The sequence below is a fragment of the Homarus americanus genome, unplaced genomic scaffold, assembly GCF_018991925.1.
Source record: "Homarus americanus isolate GMGI-L3 unplaced genomic scaffold, GMGI_Hamer_2.0 scaffold36188, whole genome shotgun sequence".
In the NCBI taxonomy this organism is placed as follows: Eukaryota; Metazoa; Arthropoda; class Malacostraca; order Decapoda; family Nephropidae; genus Homarus; species Homarus americanus.
The window spans coordinates 1,987,222-2,003,144 of NW_024718183.1; the positions used below are offsets into that span (position 1 = coordinate 1,987,222).

Sequence of the window (15,923 nt, forward strand, 5' to 3'; positions counted from 1 at the left end):
AAGCCATTACATAACTATACCCTGGAAAACAATGCAAGTCTACTGACTTGGCGCACCCAGCCCACGATTGCAGTTATCATACGGCTCCCTCCTCCTCCCCCACTTTTTTCTTAGCCTACTTTTTTTTTAATGTTGTTTGGATTAGTAAAGGAAGGAAGAAGAGTAAATAGAAGAATAAATAAAGAAGGGGAAACAGGAAATAACAGGTGGGGGGGAGCTGAGTTTCACCATGCGTCTGGATGCGCAGTTTCAACGTCACCAGACGACCTTACATCTACAGTGTATACTTATTCCTGTGGCTCATGGAAAAGGAGAAGAGATAAAAAGATAATAACAGGAATCCATGGAGACGATGACTACAATAGACAAAGGGTGAATATAGACAGTGAAACAGACAGGAGGTTGACAAAAACAGACAGATTCATACATGCACAAATAGACAATATGGCAACTAACATAACAGACAGACAGCTAACTGACTGGTTCACATTAGACAAACAGGCAGAAACACACCAACAATGGATAAGACAGACAGATTTGACAACACAAAGAGTACAGACGAACAGACAGTTGGGATGGCAATAGACAGGACGGATAGACTTGAGACAGATTAGAAGGCATTTATAAACAAGAATATCACCAAATTGACCATAGCTGTGTCAGTGAGGGTAGGAGGTCTTACATCCACCAGCGTAAATAATTAAGAAGCATTGAAAACTAACACCCTCGCGCGGAAAGACCATCGATGGTCGGTCAGTCGTGCGAGATGGGCCTAAAAGTGACTAACGTAGATGATGACTATGATAACTTAACACAGGTGATGACTTAAGCAGATGGTGACTAATATAACCAGAATCAATGTCACTTCTCTTCATAATATAATTTATCTCGGAATGATCATCGGTGATTCATATTTTTTTTTATGATTTTAACCTCTCCTTATGGCGAATATTTCTTTAATTAATTATTCTAACCTTTATTCTATTCCTTCTTATAGTATATTAGATACTGTAAGTAGCACGACCACGACCATGATTATAACAACCACGACCATGATAATAACAACCACGACCATGATTATAACAACCACGACTATGAATATAGCAACCACGACCATGATTATAACAACCACAACCATGATTATAACAACCACGACCATGATTATAACAACCACGACTATGATTATAACAACTACGACGATGATTATAACACCCACGACCATGATTATAACAACTACGACCATGATCATAACCACGACCATGATTATAACAACCACGACTATAATTATAACACCCACGACCATGATTATAACAACCACGACCATGATTATAACCAAGATCATGATTATAACCACGACTATGATTATAACAATCCACGACCATGATTATAACACCCACGACCATGATTATAACACCCACGACCATGATTATAACACCCACGACCATGATTATAACACCCACATCCATGATTATAACAACCACGACTATGATTATAACAACCACGACTATGATTATAGCACCCACGACCATGATTATAACAACCACGATCATGATTATAACAACCACGATCATGATTATAACAACCACGACCATGATCATAACAACCACGACCATGATTATAACAACAACGACCATGTTTATAACAACCACGACCATGATTATCTCATATACTATAGGAATAGCCGTGTGTGTGTCTGTTCTGGGCAGCCGAAACGGCACAATCGTTTTTCATCAAACATGGTGGAAAAATTGCAAACCTGGTCCCATGTCGAAGGTTTCTTTAGGGAGGCATTAATTAACCATTTTATTTACGCTTGAAAACGATGTCGCTGTACGCTACCAGCCTTCCGGCGGTTGCGCGCTAGCCAAGCACGAGCGTTCGAACTTTCACGCTTTGGTAAACTGTACCACCGGACTCGCCACCGGGCACAAAGTGCCCATGATCACTTGTTAATATTATAACACTTATTACTTACAACAGTAGCCTGCCACCACCCAATGGGTAGAAGAAATAGACCGGTGTTACTCGTAGTTTCCTTATCCAATATTTATTAACAGATGGAATGAACAAGATGTTAATTAATTACACTCGGACAAGGTTGGACCACTTAGGTTTTACTTTACATTAATAGCAAAATAGATCATTCCTTGATTACAACATTACACTCATTATATTACTTCATTGTCAATACAGATGATTATATAACACACTCGACAAGATCCAAAATTAAGATATTATTAAATATATCCTGTTAGTTCGGTATGAACAACATGGCACTTTACTAGCATTCAGTGGTAGTACACCTGGTTAGTGGACTCAACTTCTATAACAACAGTACCATTGGCAACACCAACATTCATGGGTTCAATACTTAACCTGGGATAACTATATGTCTGCTAATTATCACCAATCATATACAACAATAATACTTTGGCCCATATAACTGTAAGGAGTGCCTCAGGATGTAACAACAAACGAAGAACGCTGCTAAGGTCGGTTGTAGTCCGACTCACAGCGAGGGAGTTCGGGCCTAGTTCTCTGGGTGCGGACTCGCACAGTTTAATCCTGCCGAATTAATGACATCATCCAATACAGCCAGTTGGTATTGTAAAGGCCTGGGACTTAGGGATAGAAATCCCTTGCCAGCCTAATCAGGATCTTATAAGAGGAAAGTCAAGAACTATGGTTTCCTGAGGGATAAACAACCGTTCAAGATTGACATCTCCTTACTATGAAAACAGCACAAAACTCTGACACCACTCACACAAACATCAAATAACAATTACGGGAATCAAACAATTACGGGAGTCAACAATTAAATGAGTCAATTAATTAAGGGAATCAAACAATTAATGGAGTCAACAATTAATGGAATCAAATAATTAAGAGAATCAAACAATTACGGGAGTCAAACAATTAAAGGAATCAAACAATTAAGAGAAATTTCCAACGGCGGCGGCCCTGGGGAAGGATCTGGAAAGCAGTGATCCGCTCTCAGGGGGGGGGGGAGGTCAAGTCAGCTTCTTCATTTGAGCGACGGCGGGCGATGTCTTACTACATAGGAGAAATGGCCAGGTGCACGGAGGGTGTGGAGGAACTGGCGATGACGTGACAGCCGAGGTAGTAGCTGGGATAGGTGTCCGGGATTGACAGTCGATTTGTGAAGGTCTAGGGAAACAGCCCACGAGTCCAGGACCTATGATGAGATCACAACCAGAATTTGAACGAACAGCGGGGTAGTGTAGCTGTACCGACAGCTGGGTTGTGTCTGCTGTGTCACGAGGCAGCAGCGACCTTCTCACCTCCGTCTACCCCCCAAGTGGGGGACGTGAACAAGCAAACGAGCTGCGGCAACCGTCCTGCTCGTTACCGTCCTTACAGGTATGCAGCTATCGATCCCCGGTAGCTGTTGGGTATTCAGCTAACACACACACACTGTGCCTGAGATAATGATGGAGAAGCGTCAGAGATGGGAATAATAACTTAATTAAAAACAAACTTTCGTATCGACAGACGAGATTTACGTTACATTAATTCTTTCACTTGGTAAATGATAATTTCACTGTTACAACATGAACACCGATATTCACAAAATTTACTGAGTTAAACTGACTTAATATGGCGGGCAGAGAATCGTACACATACCTGAGATTATGATGGAGAAGCGTCAGAGATATGACGCTCTTCCGTGCACGAGCGTATATACGGCTAACTGGCAACTCAGGCCTGTGCGGAACAAATGCCAGAAAGGCTACTCACGCAATGACAGAAATTACATTCAACTCAGTCGCTGTACATTTAACTATGAAAATCAATGCCACGGGTCAGGCGAATTTCTTACGTCTATTCATATAATCTAATCAGAGATTGAGCTTGCCAGGAAAAAAATGGATTTACACACGCTGTTAACACTGTTTTACAAACTCAGCAAACTACAAACAAGGAGCTATTCAAGGGGATACGTTAGATGTTGGAGATTATATGGGTTGACAGAATAGTTCAGGAGCAGTGCCGGATTTAGACCTGTGGAGGCCCATGGGCAGCCTCTTTGTGGAGGCCCCCCTCATTATAACTACCCAAGAGGGTGGGGTGGCGAGTGAAGCGAGCTTAAACATCTGGGAGTTCCGGGGGGCTCTGTAAGGCCCCGGGAAAATTTTGAAATTTGAACACTTCTTTGGAGAATTTTGAAGCCATATGCAGTTACATTGAGGAAATTAGAACATTAAGGAATTTTTAATTAACTGTATATTTATTGATAGAGTACAAATTCCCAACACACACACACACACAAGTGAGACATGACTTGAGTCATTCATGTGGTTTCAAGTCGACCAGCCCTGATATAGCTACTACCGCACTTGTCAAAAATTTTCAAGAGACTTCACAGAAAAGAATATATTATTAGTTATTACAGAGAGATGATTCTTTGCATTATTAATCAGATAAACCTCTACTCAAATAATGGTTCTGTCCAAGAATGCATGAATAGGCTTCTTTAAGTCTAAGGTCAGATAGATTCAGAATAAGTATTAACTCAACTATAAATAAAACTGAAGTTTTGCATCCAATAGTAAAACAAATAAACAATTTAATGAATTTGATAAAATTATAACAAAAGTATGAGCATGTTGGAAAAAACAAGAATTTTAATAAAAATAACTGCCATCGACCATGGATAATGGATATATTGAAAACAAACATTGATCAATTGCAAAATAGAAAATAAACATTACCTTTATTTACAGACCAGGCACTTTACGTGACCTTGCCGCTGCAAAGTTTTTGATCAACTTTTCGAAGTCAATCTCTCTGAGGATGTCATATTCGATACTCATCAAAGCCAGGTGGCTGAGCCTATCATGACACATTGTAGTACGAAGTCTCTTTTTAATAAACTTCATTTTACTGAAAGAACGTTCTCCAGAACAATTTTGACCATGAGCACCAAGTACATCCGTAGCATTATTTCAACATTTGGAAATGCATCTACAACTCTCTTGTCTATCAACAGCTTGTAAAGGTAATGTGCCCTCCCTTTCTCATCATCTTCGTCTTCAAGAAATTGAGTGAAGAATGCTGTAAACTGCACAAGTTCAACTCCAAGTGTTTGATCCAAATCATTTTTGTACTCGGCAACCAATTTTGCTGCAGCTGCTTCAATTTCGTCACAATTCATTGACTCCAGTTTAGACAAGAACCCGAAAAGTGAACAGGTTTCCTCATAGGCCTTTAACCGTTGATCCAGTGAACTCAGGAACTGATCAATTGCTGGAAGGAAATTCTGAACCCGAAATTTTTCTGACTGTGAGAGGGCTGCTTCTTCTGATCGTCCATAATCCAATGGATTGAGTCGTACATTACGTTGACGCTTGCGTGTCTGTGAATAATCCCCAGTTTCTGACATTTCCCTTCCCTTCTTCTCATAAACATGGAAGCAATCTCTTTTTTCTCGTACAAAACATTCCAAGGACTTCAGCATTGCTACTGCTGTGTTCAAATCGAGTTTAGGATCTTGCAATGCATGACTTGTTGCATCAACTCTGCCGAGAATGTCATGCCAAAACACAGCATAAATAGCAGTCTCTAACTTGCACATCTTATCATGGAGACCATTGGCTTCATAAAATGTTTTGCTTGTCTCATTTTCATCTCTAGCTATTTTAGCAAGTCCTTCACGGATTGGGAGATAACCTTGGACAACTACTTTCACTGCAACTGCTCGACAGGACCATCTTGTTGTGGAAATCCTCTTTGACATAGATACTGGGCCAGACGCTACAGTTTTCAATAAATCACCAAGAATTGCATAACGATGTGTAGAAGCTGTGAAGAACACATAAATTGCCTCAAGAAAATAAAAAAATGAGATAGCTTCTTGACAGCATTCAGCTGCAGCCTTTCCAACCAAGTTTAATGAATGAACAGCACAGGGTAACCAAATTGCATGATGATTTTCAGCTACAACTTTGGCTTGCAGACCATTGTACCTCCCACTCATAGATGTTGCATTACCATAAGATTGCCCACGACAATTTTGAATGTCAATGTCATTGTCTGCAAGAAACTTCATCAAACATTCAAACATTTCTTGAGCCTTGTGTCCTTGATTTGGCAAGAATTTCACAAATCTTTCAACGGGTGTGTCATGCTCCATGTATCTGATTATTATCAGAGTTAGTTCATCAATATGGCCTTCATCAGGGGTGGAATCTAGAGAAATTGAGTAATATTTTGAGAGCTTTATACGTGAGATAATTTCGTTCAGTACTTCATTGCCCATTAGTCTGACAATTTCTTCACAGATGGTTGAAGACAAATAGTTTGTATGACCAGTGCCACGATTAGCATGATTCTGGATGTGTTGCCTGAGGAAATCATCATACTCGGCCAAAAGCTCTAGTAATCCCAAGTAATTTCCATTATGAGGAGATCCAATTATTTCATCATCTCCACGAAGAGCTAGCCCTCTTTCACATAAAAATTTAAGCATGCTGATCAATTGCTTTAGAAGACTACACCAATACTGCTCAATTTGACCCACAAGCGTAGTTAGTTTTGAATCTATACCTCCATCTCCCTTTGCACGACTTGCTGCTGACAAAACTGCTTGAATGTGGTCCTTTGATTGCTCATGGACGACAAGCCTATTAGCATGCTTCCAGTGGCAGAACCCATCAGATGTGAATTGAGATCTTGAAACACCCATTAGCTTGCAAAAGAAGCAGTAGACCCGCCCATTTGCGGGGGGTTGAAACAAAGCCAAGAACTCTTTACAACTTCCCCATTTCGATTCCTTCTCTCAAACATGGCTGGTGTGCATTTGCGACTGACATTGTTTGCATCTTTTTGTACTGCTGATTTTGCATCCAAAAATTTAGCATCACTGTGGTGGAGACTCTCAGAACCGTTCGCAGCCCAATAATCAATAAATTGTTTTGTCAAATGTTCTGGCCATAAGTTCATGTCAATGTCATAATTTTGTGTAGTTGCCATTTGCACTTCAGGAGGCACATGCTTTGATTCAATTTCAATCTCTTCGGCAGTCTGGTCATTTCCCCCTGTAGATAGGCTAGAGCTGCCATATAAAGAGGAAGCTGATGCATCACATGCAGGTACTTGTTCTGGTTGCCTTGAAGATGAGCTTGCAGAAGCACTGACTAGATGTTCTGAAGCTGATGGACGAGTGAAGAATTCAGTCAGTCGACGTGTTTTTGTAAATTCTTTAGCTTCTCTCTCAGCACGTTCTTTAGATGTCTTTCTCTTTGCAGCAGCACTTTCGAAACGTCGTACACCTTTGTGTCTGTCCACTCCACTCATTTCTGCAACAATAATTTTCTGTCAACAATGACGGACACCTAAGTTTTCGTTATAATTAAAAACGTAACACAAATTGGCTGTTTGCTTTTTGCTACTTTATAGAGAGGTTAATTGATTACTTAACTCCCTGGAACATTTGGACGCCAGTATATTTTTAAAATTTGGAATTTTGGGTAAGATTATGACCTCTCCCTCTGACTTCTCCCAGTCCCACCGCTAAAGCTCGCCGTCTGTTCTCCTCCTTTTCACCAGTGACTGTACTGTGTTATACTGTATATACTGATCGTGGAACTGACAGAAACCGTCATTGGCATAGTTAATGTACTCAAAATACATAAAAAATAACTCAACTTACTTACATCCAATCGACCTGTAGTATCTTAAAGCACAATTATATATGTGAACATATATTCTAAGAGCACTCCCACCCACACTCAAGCACAAGCATCAATCGACTCACTCTCACTCGCACTCTCACTGTACATTTGCAAGACATGTTCTAGGAAATGACAACTGACAAGATCATTCATAACTGAGCGGCAACGACTTCACTCAACAAGCACACATGACAATTCTCTCTCTCATTTTACATCTGCAAGACATGTTTATGTCTACTCGTGGGAAGTTCACGAATCATGAGCGACGCAAGTCTCCTCTTTAATCGACAGACACATGACAACCGATGTGCAGATACTACACGATTCAACCCCCTCCGACCGACTGTCAACAAACACAGAGCCCTGATGGCTTTCGTAATGGAAGTGATAATGAAAAAATATTATATATTTTTTTTAATCTCAATTTCGTTATTCCATGTAGTTCATTTTTAATCAATATATGTTTGTGGAATTCTAAATATATTATTAGCAACACAAACAATAGCATTCATTAAAAATATACGGTTCATAGAAAAACCAGGTATTCATGAATTTCAAGGAGTAGCTAGCCTAATTTCTATCACGCTTCTTGCTGAACATAGTTTTACGTGATGGAATAGATAAGCATGAATTTTAAAGAATGAAAATAAAAATAATCCAAATGAATAAACAAATAAATAAAATATTGTAATATGTGGAGGCCCCCAGATTGTGGATGTCCCTGGGCAGCTCCCCACTTTGCCCACTCCTGAATCCAGCCCTGTTCAGGAGATTAATGACTGTCTTAAATAGATAACTGACTCTAACTAAACTACAAACATCAGATTCTCTGATGTTTGGGCAACAAAATAATCTAACTTCAGTAGCAATTGGAAATCCATGGCGATCCCCAGGGACAATATCAAGGGATGCCATTCATACTGGCAGACTCGACACTCACTTACTTAACCAGCGTTACAAACAATAAAGGCAGTTAAAGCTTTCAACATCACTCACAAAGGATTTTGTATGCTTTAACTGTAATCAGATATCTCTAAGTTGACTCAAAACATTGGTGTCCTCTCTCATATTCAAATTCACTTTCTAGAGAGGTTGGTTTCAGGAAGTCAGAGAAAATGGACTGCACCCACGCTTGGGAGCGATGAGAAAACGGACGCCTCAGATGAGAGACTCAATGAAGAAGGCATAGCTACATGTTTTGTGGGCTATTGAGCGTAATATGAATTGTCTGATTTTACGTTAAGTGACGTGTACGACCGTGGTCATTACAAAGCTTTCACCTCCCTAAGATTCATATTATGCGGTATAGTCAACAAAACATTTACAGTAATTACATAATCTTTCAAAACAAAACATACTGAAATACTTGGTTAATTGTCACCAATACAGCCAACATACATATTACAAAATTTTCACATCCAAAAAAAATTGCACATCATATGAATAGTCACAAAAACTTCCAGACCTGGGTAAATAAAATTAAAAAAGCAATACTTGTCATGGACACATAAAAGGACATAATCATACATCAATAGTACCGAACATAATAATAAAAATAAGATTGCCTCAATTACATTTTGGTATATGTTTACCTGCAACAGAGACGTGACCGATCACCCAAGCGGCTAACGAGCCGATCAGTGGTGAACAGGATATAAGTAAAAAAACAAAGTAAAAGTTCAGCGTTGCTCTCTCACCCCTTGTTTTTGCGTTTATCCTCTTCGCCACTCATCGGCTCGCTAGCCGCTTGGGCGATCGGTCACGTCTCTGATTACTTTTCCTTTTCATTTATCTTCTTCACCAAAAGATCGGCTCGCTAGCCGCCTGGGCGATCGGTCACGTCTCTGTCACGCACTGTTGGCAAATACTGGGCATGCACCGGCTCCTGAATGTACCTGAACCCGCTCCAGTGTTGGTCAAGTGTTGTCTTGAAAGAGCTCACACTCGGTGCCGTCACAACACTCTCTGGTAGATTTTTCCAAGAGTTTGCAGCCCTCACTCCGCAAAAGTTTGCCCTCACAGTTTTCTGGACTTGCGGCTTATTCAATCCGCCAGCTCCAAGTAAGGGCACTCGACTGAGTAGTGCCCCCTGAGATGCTTATACACCTCAACTAGGTCCCCCCTTGTCCGTCTGTAGTATAAGCTAGACAAGTTCAGGCACTCCAATCTCTCAGGGTAGCTGAGGTGCCGAAGTGCAGGCACCAGTCTGGTGGCCCTCCTTTGAAGATTTTCTACCAACTGACAGTCCCTAGCATATCTCGGGAACCAGACGGGGTGACAGTACTCCAGATGAGGAAGCACTTCACTCTTGAAGATGGTTACAAGGGACGGACCGCCTAGACATCTGAACGACCCAATAATTTATTTGCCTGATTTACCTTCTTCTCGCAATGGCCCGAGAACTTCAGCTCATTGTCAACATACACACCTAGGTCCTTCTCACATTCAGTCTCAACTAGTGCAGTTTCTTCATCCCGTTGGGACATATGATATGCCTCCTTACCGCTGGTACGCCCCAGGTGCATCCTCTTATACTTCGTGACATTGAATCTCAGCAGCCATTTCTTCGACCATTCCTGAAGCCCACAGAGGTCCTTCTACAGCTCTTCACAGTCCGCTTGGTTCTTAATTTCCCGAAATAACTTGGCGTCATCGGCAAACATTTGTATGGAAGAGTGTACAACGTCAAGCATGTCATTTATGAAACAAACAAACAACAGCGGGCCCAATACACTGCCCTGTGGTACCCCACTTGTGACTGGTACGGATGACGATTTCGTGCCATTAATCACCACACACTGCTTGCGGTCATGTAGAAAGTCTTCTATCCACGCTAGGACATTTCCCCGAATTCCGTACCCTTCCAGTTTGAAGTTCAGCCTTTCATGGGGTACACTGTCGAAACCCTTGGCAAATCCAGGTAAATAGTGTCGATATTACCACCCCGTTGTTTCGTAGTAGATGTTCCATTGCGGCATCTCTGATAATGCTCTAAAGTACTTTACATATTATGTTGGTCAGGTTCACTGGTCTATAGTTGTTCGTGGAGTGACGATCGCCCTTCTTGAAGATAAGACTCACATAAGCCACTTTCCATTCACTGGGGACCATTTGTTCATCCAGGCATTTACAAAACAGGATCTTCAGGGGCTCTGCAAGCTCGTTGTACAACTCTCTTAGCATTCTAGGATGCACCATGTCAGGTCCGGGACTCTTATGGACCTTTAGCCTGGACAGTTTATTTCTAATACCCTCTTCTGTGAACACAATGTGGGTCAGTGCTGTGTCGAACCGTCTGTCCTCAAACGCAGGAAGGTTAGTTGCATCCTCTCTTGTGAACACCGAGGAAAAGAAGCTGTTCAATGCCTCAGCTTTATCCTGGTCAGAATCTGCGTAACTACCATCCACCAGCCTCAGGTCTGATACTCCTACTCGCGTTTTCAATTTCGACTTTGCATAGCGGTAAAACGCCTTTGGGTTTGACTTGACCTCGCTTGCAACCAGCCTCTGGAACTCCTTTTCAGCCCTCCTACACTCTATCTTTGCTTGGTTTCTGGCTCTTGCATACATCCTCCTGTCTTGCTCATCGTTTGACCCAACCCACGTCTTGAATTTCTGGGTTTTCTTCTTAATTTTGTCGACCGCCGCATGGTTCATGTGTAGGGATCCCCTCGTATTCCTAGAAGCACTGGGTTTGGTCTTGGGTATATATTTATCGATCAAATGGGTCACTTTACTAGTTATGATATTCAGCGTAGTGTCTGCGTTCTTGTACCTTAATGAGTCAGGCCAGTTGATACCCCTCATCTCTTCCCTCATCCCATTGTAATTTCCCTTGTAATATTTGCACCTTGGCCTGGCCTTATCCTGAACTAGGTAACAGTTAAATCTGAATGACAACACTATATGGTGACTGGTGCCAACTGGGGCAAGGTGTTCCAGTTTGGCCACCATACCCTCCTCGTTTGTTATGATGAGGTCAAGTGGCTTGGGTGTTTGCTCCCCTCTGTAATGTGTCGGGTCTCTAACATGTTGGAACAGAAAATTATCTCTCAGAGTTTCTACAAAAAGAGTAGCAGGGTTATTCAAGTCATTCGGGGTGGACTCGTTTCTCCAGTCGATGTCGCCATAGTTAAAGTCCCCCATGATAAGGAGGTGGCTAGGGTTGAGCATCGCCGCGTTGTTTATTAAGGTTCTTAAGTTCCTTTGATTTAGTGGGCCACAGTTTGGGGATCTGTAGATACACCCGACGATAAGTAAGTCCCCTCCCTTTAATTTAATTTTACACCACTTGGACTCTTCAAAAACATCCTCTCCCTGTACCCTCGCCTGGCTGGCTCTAAGGTCTTGCCTAGCATAGATAACCACACCCCTCTTGCAAGTTTCTTGAGAAAGGTTCGTAAATGAGTCATATCCGGCAATACTGAACTCAAATTCCTCTGGGTTGATTCTCCTGTTCTTGTACAACAGTTCTACAACTCCTACAATATCTGGTTGGTGTACTCTTAGTAGTGTTTCAAACTCCTCTCTCTTATCAAGGAAACGTGTCAGTATTAGTGTACATGACATTCAAGCCAGAATTTGTTCTCGGTAACGTCTCTGCTCTTAGTAATAAACCCCCCCCCCCATTCTCAGAAGCTGCAGCATTTGCTAAGTACACTGTATTTTGCAGGGTGTAGTTAGAAATGTCATTGTTTACACGGCGCTCGCCTCCTCCTGTCCTGTCCGGTAGGCGGAGCTGGTGCCGCCTCCCGGGTGAGGGTTAGAGCGGGTGGAAGGTGCACTGCTGCCCCCTGGCCCTGTGTCGGCACACTTGTTTCCACTACTCTCCCCCTGAGTATAACCCATGTACACCCGTTCCCGTTCTTCCTTGACTCCTCCCTCTTCTGCTTCAAGTCCTGCAGGAGCTACTTGTGCTGTTCCCTCTGCATTACCGTGCGATCTAAGTGAATGAATATATTCCGAAATGCTTCGCTCCTTGCTAAGTTTTTTGCCTGCTGGATAAGCTGCCATTTGTCCTCCTCACTCACTAGTGTGATCCTGAGGGGGCGAGGCTTATCCCCCTGCTTTTGTCCCAGCCTCCTCACATCCTGAGGGGTTGATGGAATCTTCAGAACCTCTGCACAAATATTTTGAAACAGCGGACTGTGAAGAGCTGCACAAGGATCCCTGTGGGCTCCAGGAATGGTCGAAGAAATGGCTGCTGAGATTTAATGTCACGAAGTGTAAGAGGATGCACCTGGGGCGTACCAACGGTAAGGTCCCAACGGGATGAAGGAACTGCACTAGTTGAGACTGTATGTGAGAAGGACCTATGTGTGCATGTTGACAATGAGCTGAAGTTCTAGAAGCCATTGCGAGAAGGTAAATCAGGCAAATAAATTATTGGGTCTAAAAGAAGGTCGTTCAGATATCAAGACGGTCCGTCCCTCGTAACGATCTTCAGGAGTGAAGTGCTTCCCCATCTGGAGTACTGTCACCCCATCTGGTCCCCGAGATATGCTAGGTCGCAGTGGTTCTAAACCTTTTTACTCCCACGCCCCCCCTAGGAATTGGTCCTTCCCTCCACGCCCCCTTTGCATCTATGAATAAAATTCCCTCCCAGATTTTAAAGAAAAATGAAAAATATTGTGTTTTTAGTCTTTTTATTGAGTATAAATTAGTGAGATACTTGACACTGCTTCTTAGCTACTAGATCTTGAATGCGTGGTTGAATGCCAGAGAGTGCACAACGTAAATCCCCTTCAACGTTCAGCCTGTTTCTGTACTTGGTCTTGACAGCAACTAGCGTGGAAAATGCAGCTTCACAAAGATACGTGGATCCAAACATAGTTAGAATCCGAAGAGCCTGATGTGAGATCAGAGGGTAAACAGGAAGGTACTTGACCCAGAACGTCTCAAGATCCAGTTCTTTGAAGTCTTCCTTAGCTGTGGAGTTGAACTTCAACTCAAGAAACTCCTCTTCCACTTCATCCGAAACATCAGCTACTTCACATTGAAATGGGTTCCTGATGAATTTCCAGGCTTCACGCTTCTCATCTATCTCTGGGAAGTATCTGATGAATTCTGTTTTCAAGTCATTTAGATGAGTGATTATTTGTTTCTTTAACTCGGAATCAAGGTTACCGTGAATGACAGCAGAATCCAAGTTACTAAAACTGGCTGTATTTCCCTGTTGAATTCGACACTTCCAGAAGTCGAGTTTGGTCATGCTGGTTCGAATGGTGTTGTGGTGCATGATGATGTTGATGTTTTTCCCTTGTAGTTTAAGGTTGAGAGCATTCAACGCTTCGAAGATGTTCACCAGGTAAGCTAGAGATAGCTGAAAGCCTTCAGACTGGAACTTGTCATGGAGATCTGCCTTCTGCTTCGAATCAAGAAATATTGCTACTTCTTCTCGTAGTTCATAAAGCCGTCCAAGCATGTTCCCCCTTAATAGTGTTACAAGTTGGGGATTTAGAAACTGGTTTAGAATATAGTTAAAAGTCTACCCAGATCCCAACAGGCAACAAGAATAAAAAAACTAAACAAAGACAATCGGACTATAAAAGGGTAGACAAAGGATGCGAGTTTTTGCTGTGTATAATAAAGTACAATAAATTCCTTAACAAAATATCCAGCTTTCTATAATTTACCCTTAACCATACTTAACTTAAACATATGCAACATTGACTTAACAGTATATACATATTTATACAACATACAACAATCTGAAGCAAGTGGAGGTGGGAGGTAATATAGGGTTACAATACTCAAGTGCAGTGCTGAAGTGTCTGACGAGTAGGGCTGAGTATTGAAGAAGATGGTAGGTAGTCACTGTGCCGTAGGTTTCCAGGATAGGTAATCCAAGTGTGGTCACTTCCCAGAGTGAACTGAACTCTCCTCGATCCGGAGCTGATGAAGAAGAGTTGGAGGAGGTGACGCAACAACCAGGATATGGAGAAAGGAAACCCGGAGTGGTGACTAAGACTAGTCATACTCGGGTCGCGTCCCTAGATGGCGTTGCTCGATAGTGCTGGGTAGTTAGATCATGACACAATAGATGGCATGGTTCGTAATAATAGCCATCGTACGTTCGTGTGAGAAAGCAAGGTTTCATGTTCAGATTCCATATCCTTACACAGCAGTTTGAAGAAACGACTGTTTAAGGCTCCAGCTTTGATAAAGTTGACTACCTTGATAGCCACGTTCAGGACATCTCATTTCAGCAGGTAAAGTTCTGGATACTAAGGATTCACGATGAAGTATGCAGTGTGTACCTACAACAGACGGATTTTTTTCTTTCACCATTGTAATGAATCCAAACTGCAGACCAAGCATGGCTGGAGCTCCATCAGTGCACACCCTTACCAGCGAGTCCCACGAAAGTTGGTTTTCCTGAAAGAAGTTTGATACATCATGAAAAATAGCTGCTGCTGTTGTACAACTTTCCATGGGGTGACAGAACAGCATTTCCTCTTTTACACTGTTGCCTGACACGAAACGAGCATACATCAGTAGCTGAGAACGCTGAGCGATATCAGTCGTTTCGTCACACTGGATGGCAAAAACAGGAGAATCTCTTACTTGGTCGAGAATTTGATCTTTGGTGTCTTGGGACAATTCATCGATCCTTCCCTTGACTATATCGTTTGATAGTGAAATTTGGGAAAGCTTGTTTGCATTATCTTTCCCCAGAACGAGTTCTGCTGCACGGAGTATGCTTGGTTTTATGAGAAACTCTCCGATTTTATGGCTCTTCTTGCTCTTTGCAATCAACATGGCGATCTCATAGGAAGCCTTAACAACCTTTGAAGTTTGTTGCCGAAATGCCCCACTGCCGTCCAACTTAACTTGCTTCAAGGAGTGTCTTTTTGTTTCAAAGAATGCCTTGGGCTTGTCAGCTAGAGCAGGATGTGTTGTCCTCAAGTGGCATTCCAAGCATGAGGGCCGCATTCCATCATTGCTCAGAGTCTTGTAACATATCACACACTGGGGGACCACTGTGTCACCCTTTTGGAGAGACACGAATCCAAATCTAATATATTCGTCAAGATACTTTCGCTTCTTTGCACTCATTGCGAATTATTTGTTGTGCAGTGGACAACACAAATCTGTGAACAAAACATAAGGCACGTGTAAGGTAAGATAAACATCACCACGTGCTCATGAACACCACTACATCATAATAATCACAACCACATGATCAATAGCAAACATATGATCGTAAAGTTCGTAAAAACTACAAGT

General features: G+C 42.0%; 1 protein-coding gene across 1 annotated transcript; it reads right to left on the minus strand.

The window, feature by feature from the left end:
• Positions 1-4,897: 4,897 nt before the first annotated feature.
• Positions 4,898-6,706, minus strand: LOC121859307 (zinc finger MYM-type protein 1-like). Its single transcript, XM_042356103.1, has one exon. It carries the CDS (start codon positions 6,704-6,706, stop codon positions 4,898-4,900), a length of 1,809 nt encoding a protein of 602 aa, XP_042212037.1.
• Between the last annotated feature and the right edge of the window lie 9,217 nt (positions 6,707-15,923).

Coding starts and splice junctions, on each gene's coding strand:
- LOC121859307 (XM_042356103.1), bottom strand. CDS start 6,706: ATGGGTGTTTCAAGATCTCAATTCACATCTGATGGGTTCTGCCACTGG.